Genomic DNA, 12,412 nt, shown 5'->3' with positions numbered 1-12,412 from the left:
GCAGGCATGGAATTTGCATAGGTCACATGGTAACAACTAAAAGGTTCGGTCCCATATCATTAAAGTGTGAACCAAAAGCATTAGAGGGCTGAAACATCCAGTAGGGCGACTTACGGTATTGAGTGAGAGGAGTGTGATGCATGGACACAGACGGGATATACATAGAACCTCATAAGGGAAAGTGTAGCCTTCTAAATATATATATGATAAGGCCTTCGGGTGAGGCATTCCCTGTGGAGTTTGCGTCTGTGTTCCCATAATTAACATAGTGCGTAGGCTGGCAGCACCTGGTTATCGGGTGCAGGTAAGGATGGGTGTGATTGGACTAAATGCCCTCCAGTACTGCAAACACTTGACTCCCATACATCTTAGGGTATCCCCCCCCGGGGGGACGCTCCCACGTGCCCAGGGTCTGAATAGGTAGTGGTAAACGAATTATGTGTAAGGTGGATGATCTGTGAAGGTGGTATTGGGCGACTAATATATACAAACAATAGCGCTTTAGGTGGTAGAAAAAAATAAACATAAGTAAGCAATATATGATACTTGCGTCAAGCATGCTAGTCACTTTTTTTTCACTAGTTAACGTGTTAGTCCATGTTAGAAGTGCGGCCTGGGCGGCGTTTGTCATGCCGTGATTCTCCTGACGGCTCTTTATGTAGGCCCCATTTTTCAATGAGCTGTAATCCCTCTTCTGGAGATGGTATGAAGGTCGTCTTCCCATTTTTGGTAAGGATCAATTTTGTGGGGAATCCCCACCGGTAACGGATTCCGTGGGTGCGAAGTGCCGTGGTGATCTGAGTATAATCCCTTCTGCGACGGAGAGTGGCTGACGAGATGTCCGCCATGATGCGCACCGATGGAAAGTCGTCATGGGGGTCCCCCCTGCTGCGATGGGAGCGCAGGACCAGCTCCTTGATGTGGAAATGATGGGCCCTGAGCAAAATATTGCGTGGTATAGAGTCAGGCAGATTCTTGGGCTTCGCCACCCTATGTATTCTATCTACCAGGAGCATGTCCGCGGGAATGTCAGGGGCGTGTGCCCTCATTAGGCCTCTTGCATAGGCTTGCAGGTCCTCCGGGAGAACTGTCTCTGGGACACCACGGAGTCGTATATTATTCCTGCGCGCCCTATCTTCGTGGTCCGCCATGCGCTCTTCCATGGCCTCCATCTTGTGTTGGAGCACCTGTAAGTGCTCTGAGGTGGAGGCTTGCGTGGTCTCGAGCTCCTGATGTCGCTGTTCCATAGCGGATGTTCTGGCCGAAAGGTCTCTCACCTCCCTCTTGATTTGGTCGGCGGTTGTTTGGCAAGTAGATATTAGTTTTTCAGCCATCGTCTCCATGACCTGTCCGAAATGGCTCCGTGTCAGGCAGTCCATAGGCAGTGGATCTTCCGGCGACGCCGGGGAAGGGCTGGGAGCGGTGTTGTCTGCGCCCTCGTGTCTGGCTGCTCGCTGTGAGTCCGCCGTGGAAGAAGATTTGTGGTCGAAAAAATTCATTTTTTCGGCTTTAGAGGTAGACTTCTTGGTCTTAGATGTTGCCATGAGGAGCTAGGTGGATTACAGGGTTTCAGCTCGAAAAAGGGTAAGTTTAGTGGAGCCCTCGTGCCGGAGCAAAGTCTCAAGCGTCCATCTTGCTCGGCGGTTAGCCACGCCCCCTGGTTTGGAGAATTTTACCAGTTAAGTTATTTTGCCTTGCACGTACAATGCACGTTGAATTCACAACAATTCAGATTTTAGTGAGCAACCATAATGGTGCCACTTTTTGTATATAGTTTGTTCAGTTTTATCTCTACCTTGTACTCTCCAAAATGTATCAAAGGCATAGTTACATTTATTCCTATGCAGTTTGGAACTTGTACTTTAATGCAGTGATAAAAAAAATAACACCTGCACATTTTATTTTAACCAAAGGTAAGTGTTGAAGTGTACAAGGGAAATCATAAAATTGTAACTCCCAAGTGTCCCTCTTTTGGGGGCACAGTCAATTTTAAAGCTGCAGTTCAGGCACTATAACCACTACATGATGATTTTGTGGTTACGGTCCCCTTGAACTGGAGAGGCCGTCTGCCAGTCCTTGGTCACACTGTTTTATAGTTGTGTGATTACATCTGTGGGTCCGAAGCAGCGTTAATTTTGCTGACTAATAATTTTAGTCTACTCAGATGACTAAAATACGACTAAAACTAAACTGGCTTTTTAGTCAAAAGACTATGGCTAAAACTAAATTGAATTTTGCTGCCAAAATTAACTAGCATGTAAGACACATGGGGGAGAGGAAATGAGACGTGGGGCTGAGGGAAAGAGACACATGGGGGGCTGAGGGAAAGAGACACATGGGGGGCTGAGGGATTGAAACACATGGGGGACTGGGGAATTAAGACACATGGGAGGGCTGAGGGAATAAGACACATGAGGGGCTGGGAGAATGAGACACATAGAGGGGCTTGGGGGAATGAGACATGTGGAGGGGGGACGATATGCATGAAGGGACTGGGGGAACACACAAAGTGACATAGAGGGGCTGAGGAAGAAACAGACTATGTGCTTGGGGGAAGAGACTCACAAATGGGGCTGGGAAAGGGGCAAAAGAGACAGAGGCTTTAACTAAACCCATTGGATTCTAGTTGTGTGGACTAAAATACTTTGTATTCTAGATTGACTCCAATAAATATTTCTAACTTTCAGTGATACTTTGCCTTTAAAAACAAAACACAAAAACCCTTTTAGGAATTACCAGTGTTCATACTTTTTTTTTCTTTCTTTTCGAAAGTCACAAATCCTTCAATTTCTGAAACACAAATATTCTAGCAATGCATTGTGTACACACAAGACGTCAGCTCTCAGTCGAGAAATGACTAATAAGCTGAGTATTTCTCTCTAAACCAGCAAACTGCTATGCTTTTTTTTTATTATTATTTTTAAGTTCACCTGGCGTTGGAAACATCAATATATCATAATTTAATAATTATTAGCTAGATTCAGAGGCTAAGTGAAGACTTTAAAATAGTTACAGGTGCAAACACATTACTGTGTTATATTCTATAAATACATTAATACATATTGGATACACAGTACGTGTGTTTATTTTTCTTAAATTGGTCCTCCAAGCCCTATAACTCCCTAAAGTCCTTGCATTGATTATGGTACAAGGAGGTCCCCCTCTCCGTATCCCTGGACACAGTGAGAGAAATTGCAATCTCATGTGTGAAATCAGCTGGGTGACTATGAATTATAAAAGTGCCTCTGTCACCCTTTACTTATCTTACTCCTATATGTTCCTTTTCTACTAATATATTCTTCTTTTCTTTTTCTTTTGTCAATATATTTTTCCTAAATACAGTAGGCACTGCTTTGCTTTTTGTATTTACCCTCTAAATGACAAAAATGGACAAAAGGTGAAGCTACCTTAGTCAAGTTTTGTCACTTCCGCCAGTCGTCGCTCATCGTGAGACAATATGTATGTCGGCTCATGTGGTCTTAAGAGATCCTCTATAGACCTCAGTGCTGAACTCATGCGCATGCGGGAGATTACAGCATTGATGTGGGCTCTTGGCACATGATGCGCACGGAGTACCAGCACGAAGACCATGGCGGCAGCCATGAGGGACAGATTCAGGTAAGTAAAACTCACCTTCCCCTTCACCCTGGGCCACTGCACACCAAGCAAAGACCCCAGAAGATGACAGAGCCGCTTTAACAATTTCACCATATTGCTTTCATGATGCAATCAAAACACTAAGGACCTAGAAACACTTGAAAAGGACTCAAGATCACTTTTTCTAACAACTAAAAAATATCTAAAAATTTAAGTGTTAGCGCATGACCAGAATAGACAGATACCTCCCCTTACTTGATGACATGTGCAAGAAATAATAACTGATTCCTTGTTAATTAAACCATAAATGGACAAATACACTGATCAGCCACAGCATTAAAACTACTGACAGGTGAAGTAATTAGGATTGATTATATTGTTACAGTAGCACTGTGAAGGGGTTGGGTGTATTAGGCAGCAAGTGAACAGTCAGTTCTTGAATTGCATGTGTTGAAAGCAGGAAAAATGGGCAAGTGAAAGGATCTGAGTGACTGTCTACGGCCAAATAGTGATGGCTAGACCACTGGATCAAAGAACCTCCAAAACAGCAAGTCTTGTGGGGTGTACCCAGTATGCAGTAATTAGTACCTACCAAAAGTGGTACTAGGAAGGATATCCTGTGAACTGATGTCACAGTCATAGACGCTCAGCACTCATTGATGCCTGTGGGATGGGAAGGTTAAGGTGTCTGGTCCGATCACACACAAGAGCTACTGTAGCTCAAATTGCTGAAAAATGTAATACTGGCCATAATAGATAGGTGTCAGAACATACTGTTTGCTACGTATGGGGTTGCGTAGCCACAGACTTGTCAGAATGCAAATGATGATCCCTGTACACCACCGAAAGCGCCTTCATTGGAGCATCTGAACTAGACCATAAGCGCATCATTTACCTGTGGAATAGATGGCAGCAGGATGCACTATGAGAAGAAGGCAGGGTGGCAGAGGCAGTGTTATGCTCTGGGTAATTTTTCTGCTTGGGTCCTGCTATGGTACCACATACCTAGAGTTTTTTTGCAGACCATGTATATCCCTTAATGGCAATGGTGTTCCCTTTTGGCAGTAGCCTCCCACACTAGTTCAGGAAATATATAACTTAAAGGAACACTATAGGGTCAGGAACACCAACATGCATTCCTGATCCTATAGTTAAAAGCCACTATTTAGGTAGCTTGCCCCCTCTTAGCCCCCCAGAATGGGATAAAACTCACCTTATTTTCAGTTCTCCACGGGTCCCCCGGTGCTGGCCCCGCCCACTTGGTGACACCATCAGAATTGCCGATTTTTTGCCAATCCCCATGGGGAAAGCATTGGATTGGCTAAAATCGGCCAATCAGCACCCCTTCATAGAGATGCATTGGCATTGGCATTAGATGCATTGGCATTATCAGTACACTTAACCATCTGTAACTTCCAGTTTGTGATGTAAGGAAAATCCTGCAAAAATCTATTTTCAGCACTCCCATTTAAAACGGTAAGAAAGAGCTGAGAATTTGCAGCAACACAGATGCTTTGCTCAGAAGCGGTTATTTGAAAGTTACACAATATTGCTTTATGCAGGTGCATAAATAATGATGATATTCATAGATACTGAACATTGTGGAAGATATATACAGTCTCTTGGAAGGAACACTAAAGTGTCAGAAATACAAACATGTGACACTATAGTGCTCGAATAAATCCTTAGGTTTCCAACCTCCACTCTGTTGAGATTAAAGGTGATTTTATCAATTTTTTCTCCAACACCACTCGCTGCTGGCCCTGCCTCCATGTTCTTCCTGCCTCAATCTTGATGATCTCAGCCAATCCAATGCTTTCATATAGGAAAGCATTGGGAGACTCTAGCACATTCTCAGCAAAGCGCCATGTTGTGACAGTCAGCATCGCCTCATAGAGATGCATTGAATCAATGCATCACTATAGTGAATGTTCAGCAACTCCATGCAGAGTGACTGCCATTAGAGGTGTTACTGGGCAGCAATGTAAATACTACCTTTTCTCTGAAAAGGCAGTGTTTACAGTGCTAACCTGCAGGGACAGGTTAAATAGACACCAGTACCTCTAAATAAAGCTGTAGTGGTTCTGGTGACTATAGTGTCCCTTTAACTATACATAGCAAATGTCCTTCTTTAAAAAGGATAATTTGTTTTATTGACTCAGAATCATTGCTTTGTCAGATATGTTGGTAAATATGAATGCATATTATAACTCCAGCAATACAACTCACAATTATATGTCTAGAAATATGTTTGTTGCACATAAATTACTTTGGACATGCTCTAAATTTTGTTTAAACGGTAGCAGCAGAAAAATGCAACTAAAATGTTCCAGAAAACTCCCAATCCCTGGCCACTTAATTAAAATTTCTCGCTTTATATCCATGTCAAGTCTTGGGAGACACCTTTACTTAAACTCTTCAGTGAGAATTCAACATGCTTTCTGTTTTACTGATGCTATATTGCTTGCTTGCCTGTCATTCATGTGATAGAGGGACTTACATATAAACCATCCTTTGCATTTCAAAAGAACTGTAACTGAGACATTTCAACAATAACTGATATTTTGCATTTTGTGTAACTCGAGGCTAGCATTTATGATCTCATCTACATTATATAGGTAGACTAACCATGTTTTATGTAGAAATGTGTTGATAAGCTATGTATCGGTTTACATTGAACTGACTTAATTTTAATCTAACCTATCTCTTTTTCTGATCTCATATTTTAAGGTCCATCAGAGCTACCAAACCCTCAGAAAATGTTGTCGTTATTGCTGTAGTTAGAAGGTATGTATCCTTACTGTTTGTAGACACTGCAAGTCTTATTGTCATTGTGTTTTGATAGATTCCATGATGCTGGGGTTTGGGGTTTATTTTTAAACAGAAACGTGACAGATTTGACAGTATTTGTATTTTCTAAATCCAGGCACCAGTATTGCAATAATGTACTTGGCATTGAATGTCACTGGTTCAACCTTGATCAGTTAAAAGTGATAAATAATTACATTGTGTAAGTGGCCAATGGCAGTCTAGTATAATTCATTTCTGTAAGGCTGTCCAAATCTGCAGCTCAGCAAAATTGTAATCCAGAATTCAGTATGAAGCTTCCATTTGCCCCTAATTCAGATCATACATTATAGTTTAGTGAAGCCAACGTGGGCTCATTGATGAATTCTGTACCATCTTGCTGATATTTAATAACATGCATTTTCAATATGACTAAGATATTGCTAAGTGTTTCATATGTTCTACTCTGATTTCCATCCTTGGCTGGAGTGTTAAGACTGTAAATCTGGGAATGATTCACAAAGCTTTGAGTTTGTTGAGTAGAGTTAAGGAGTTCTAAATATTTATTAACTGCACTTGTCTTGTGCTTAGTCAAGCAACATGCTGTATGATGAGTTGATGAGTCAGATCCCCATGGACGAAACACTCAGTTTTCCAATTCACATATTGTCCTACCTTAACATTTCTGTTAATACAATGAGGTGATTGATAAAACTCAGAATATGTAATATTAAATTCTCATATTTTGTCAGTACCAAAAATTGCACATGATATAATTGTAGTTTATAACAAATATGTAATTATCCATTCTACAAAACTTTGAAAATCTGACCTCCAGCTATCAGGACACAGTTTCTCTCCAAACTGTAGTTGTCGTTTTCCACAATTTTCTGAAAAGAAATATTCAGATTGCCAACAGGGAATGCCTCCTTCAGAGGGACAACATTTCTTTTGACCCAGTTCTTCTTGGTTCTGTCCTGGTAACCCCTTTTTCAACAAACTAATGTACTGTAATGTACATTTAAACCTTTTGTGATAGATGATATGGACTTACATGAAGTGCTGTCAGTAGGCTGAGAAGTCATCTAAAATATTTTCATTAATTCACGCCTACACCCACACACCTTAAACAAAATTATCCCTCTTTTGACCGCTTAAAATATTGGGATGTACGATATGCCCACAGCCAGGGTGTGCATCAATGGTGCATACCTTGAACCATTTTTAATGAGGGGAACTAGGCAGGGGTTCCCACTGTCGCCACTGCTCTTTGTCCTTGTCCTCAAATGATTCCCCCAGGCAGTGAAGCACAACCCAGATGTCAGGGGATTGCAAGTGGGAAATATAATGCATAAGGTGGCTGACTATGCAGATGATTTTTTTTTCATGCCTGACATGTTGCTTCCCAATGTTATGAAGGAGTTTGATAGATATGGCAATCTAACTTTAATATCAATCACTCTAAATTGACGCTAATGAGTGCCATATATGAAAACTATTGTGCAAGAACCAGTTTCAGTGGTCGGACAGAGAAATCATGTATTTGGGGATCTGGTTATAAAAGATCTCACCCAGCTTTATGAAACTAACTTCACCCCTATGCTTACAACGTTTAGGAAGAACGTTGAGGAATGGACGTAGCCCCATATATTTTGGCGTATTGCAGAGATAAAAATGAATGTATTGCCACTAATTCTCTACCTGTTTCAAACGCTTCCTTTCAGGATGCTGCAAGCATACTTTACGTCGCTCAGGTAGCTAGTAAATAAGTATATATGGGGTCCTCAGAGATTTAGATTACTCTATCTGACTCTATCAGGACCAAAAGTAGAGGGAGGGGTTTAACAAAGAGGGGAGATACAGCGCTAACTACAAAGGCAGCAAAATAGAGTCCGTTACTTGGATACCCCAACAATCAAAAAGAAAACAAAAAGAAAGAAAACAGACTGAGCCAGATATGAGTTGTCAAATACATGAATATGGATATCTAAATATAGACATATACTATTGCCAACGTATGTATTTAAGTCAGAATAGTTTAAATACAAATATAATAATTGTCCTAAAGAGAAAGTATTTATGGTAATAAAAACCTGCTGGAAATAAAAGCTTTTTTTGGAGGTCAGTTTGTAACCCTCCTTGATGGACACGTAGACAGCTCTTTAGTAAAGCTTAGGAGTTCTGTTATTGGCGTCTCATATGAAATAAACACAAAAAACACCAATAGTGTAATCCAATATATACAATATACTAGGTTATATAAAACTAAAATACACTCACAAGGAGAGAGGCTCCAATTGGCTCTTTAGAAAAAGCTTTGAGCGGTAAAATGGCTCTGAGGGTTAGCTGTCTCCGACCTTCTACTGTACTACCAATCTTTCCATATACAGAGGGTGTTGGAATGGGTTGAAAACTGGGTTGACAAATTATGGAAGGAAATGGAACAAAGTCAGACAGGGGTGGGGGGGGGGGGGTGTTCTTTAGGGGCATTAACATGGATGAGCCCAAGGGAAAGCAGAAAATTGCTACCACAACAGCCTAGGTTAGGCCTTTCTTCCTTTCCCTAACTTTTCTTTCCTTTGACAAACAACTCTGAATTTCCTGACAGGGAGGGGAAGGCATTTACATGTTTTTTTTCCACACAAAAACAAGTTCAGATTAGACATATGGTGGTAAGGGACAAACTCAGACAATTACGCGACCTATTAGACGGAACTCCAGATCATGAACAACTAAGACATTTTATATGCCAAATACCCCAACAACCTGAATTCCACAGAGCTCTCACCCCGTTTAAACACATGTGTCGACCCGGATCCACAACCACATGTTATTTCACTTCTATTTTCTTTACTACAACAAAACATGAATCTCTCAGCCCCACCGTATATGGGTAAATGGGAAATGGCGATTGGGGAGACTTTAATGCCACATCAGTGGGGTAAGATATGTGATCTGGTACAGCATTTTGCACTAGCTAGCAAAACCCTGGAAATGGCCTATTAAGTATTATCCATGTGGTATAAAATTCTGCAGCTTTTTAGGACTATAAATCCTGCTTTAGATGGAGACTGTTGATGCTGTCATGCAGCTACAGGCTTGTTTATACACATTTGGTGGCAAGAACATATCCGTGTAACTCTGGAGTCATGGACCTTCCTTGCCTCTAACCTATTATTCACTTTAACACTTGTATCCTGATTGAGTAGGGGTTGTGACTGTATTAAAGTTAAACATAATCTCGAATTAGGGCCCTTCTACAGAGGGACTCTTTAGACCCGTCTGGCTATCGGGGAGGTGGGGATTGGGGGGATGTCCCCTGGATTTATTTGTTAATTGATATTCCTAGGATTTATTTGTTAATTAATATTGCACAAAAGTCATATTCTGAAACATGATTAATCAGAGCTGTTCTGTTACTTCTGTTTTATTGGAAGTGCTTTAATATCTTATGTCACAAATATTTCGTTTTCATCTATATCTTCATCCCAGGACATACTTGAAAACGAGAGAAATCTCAATGTATTTTTCCTGGTAAAATATTTTATAAATAAAAATAAATAAATATGGTCCTGCCCGACCTAAAAATGGTTGTTGACTTGGATCTATCTGCTTGTCCATTGGCACTGCACTTGAATTTTTGTTTTGCAAACAATAAACACCTAATTTACAAAACAATAAATATATATTGGGATATATGGTACTAGTAGTGTATACCTGTTTGTTTATCTGTATTGTTATCTGCACCCTGTACATTTTTATTATTCAATATAGAACTTATAGAAACTGTAATAGGGAAAACATACATACTGTAATTATTTCATAAATAATTACAGAATATCCCAAATCAAATTGTTTAAAACAAATAATCTTTTTCACAAGTAATATGAACTATTTTGATTCTCAATAAGTTGGGTTTATTCACTAAACTTTTAATTGTGGAGCATTGGCAGTACATTTGTAAATTATAACTTTGAATATGTGTGCTAGAAAAATAGCCAAGATTTGCAATTCCTGTATCATTCCTAGACAGTTCCTGGTTTCATGAATAACTGTAGTGAGTTTTCACCCACATGATCAAATAATTGTACCTTATCTAAATTATTTATACCAAAGCCCATTGTACTGTTATGCTGCCATGAGTGCCGTGGCCCCATCCCAGCTTAAAGTGTCTAAATTTTAGCATGGTTTTACACTCACTTGTATGCCTGCTTCCAATCTTCTTGAGCTGGCGAAGCACATGTAAGTTTTATTCCAAAGAGGAACTCATTCAAATCATTAAGCTGGGACAGGGCCCTAGGCACTCCTGCCAGCATAACCACTTATTCACGCTGGAGTGGTTATGGTGGCAGGAGTGTTCCTTTAAGCCTCCACAACTACACAACAACCTTGTTGAAAATAGACTTAAAGTTCACTGAGTATTGATAAGGCAATTGCAATTTGTTGTTGATAATTGCTAGTATATTATTTTAATTGTTTTACTTTCCTCTTTTTTTTCCCTAAGACAAAGTGATCGGGATGAAGCATCTATAATGCCCCTTATATGTGCTGGCTTTACCAGGGTATGTAGCTTGACATATTACATGTTTGTTTTTGTTTTTTTAAATCCTTTATTCACCAAAGTCTGAAAATAGTGTATTGTATTCAAAAGTCATGGGTGGTTGATGAAAGATTCTGAAACCACTTTAGAATACACTGTTATCTTCAAATTAGTTTAAAACACACTAAGGACATCATATTACAAGCAGTCCGGCAATAAGGCAACAGTGCCTAAATGTGTGTTTGCATACCTAAATGTGTGTTTGTATACAAACTTCTACCTTTCCTCTCCCCAGGTGGAGTAGTTCATTAAGTAGTGATTTCATAATCAAGTTGCAAAATGCATCAAATTCACCACTGCATTCTATGCTTAAAATAAAGTGTACCACTATTTAATAAATGGGACAAATAGTGTGAACGTTAAGCTAAGATAAAGCAGTAATATATCATGATTAATGGTGAATAGTTATTAAGTTGTATCCCTTGTTTTAAAATCTTTCTGATCATTAAATGTGTTAAATATGAATTATTTCATTATTTTAATGTCATGTTCATTTATCCTCTATATTCAACAAATATGTATTTGTGAAGTATGGAAAATGAAACTATATGTAGAACTCCACTCTTCGTTACCCTGCAACTGGGTGCCACCATCCTCCTCCCTTACAATCATTGTTATAAGCTCTGTCCTTGGCACCTGGCTGTGAATATATTAAGAAAGTCGACAGAGAAAAGGAGAAATTAAACAATGTTTCTCTTTCTCCTGTAATGTGTGCTCTGGTTTTGGCTGAAAGTGTGGATTACATTCATATTTTTAATATAAATTTAAAGAAAACATAGCATTTTATAGGTGATATATAGGTGATTTTCAATTATTTATTCAGTGAAGTATTTTCCAAAAAAGCGACTGTTCCTCTTTCATTTGGAGAGTACAGTAATGTAAAAAAAAAAAAATGTCAACTAGTGTGCTTGTGTGTATGTGTTAAGGAATCCACTGATATATTTGGGAATGCAGATTCTCAAAATACCTGCAGAATGTAAAGATGATGGGTCTCTCCCTTCTCTGGCTACTATACATGCAGTGCTCTACATTGAGCTTTGCGGGCTCCTGTATAATGTGGGAGGCAGGATAAGTTAGGGAAAAGATTAAGACATTTCCTCCCACTTTTGGCATACTTTGACATAGTTACAAATTCATAGTCATCAGTTTTTGCTATATGAATTAAAATATAGTTTAGTGATATCTGGACCTGAAGTTCTATAAATAATTTGTCAGTGATTTTAACAGTGCCATGTGTAAACAACAATAAACAAAACAAACTAAGGCACAAATTAACTAAACAGTATATACTGTCATTGCGTGTTTGTAAACATATTCTTTCTGTATATTGATTACTACAGAGACATTGACAAGTACATATTGATATAGGTATATTGGTAGCTGAACTTGTAAAACAAGAGAAGCTTGGCCAGATATAGGACATGTCAC

At 39.6% G+C, this 12,412-nt stretch overlaps 1 protein-coding gene across 3 annotated transcripts in view; it reads left to right on the top strand.

The window, feature by feature from the left end:
• Nucleotides 1-12,412, top strand: part of PDE8A (phosphodiesterase 8A) — a 311,048-nt gene that overhangs the window by 228,723 nt on the left and 69,913 nt on the right. For all 3 annotated transcript variants that reach the window (XM_063448997.1, XM_063448996.1, XM_063448995.1), the window contains exons 4-5: nt 6,328-6,384; nt 10,889-10,946. In XM_063448997.1, coding sequence (XP_063305067.1) covers nt 6,328-6,384; nt 10,889-10,946 — 115 coding nt within the window. The remainder of the gene's footprint in view (nt 1-6,327; nt 6,385-10,888; nt 10,947-12,412) is intronic.

This window comes from Pelobates fuscus, chromosome 3 (assembly GCF_036172605.1).
Source record: "Pelobates fuscus isolate aPelFus1 chromosome 3, aPelFus1.pri, whole genome shotgun sequence".
NCBI classification, from domain to species: domain Eukaryota; kingdom Metazoa; phylum Chordata; class Amphibia; order Anura; family Pelobatidae; genus Pelobates; species Pelobates fuscus.
This window is presented reverse-complemented; position numbering and strand designations above follow the sequence as displayed.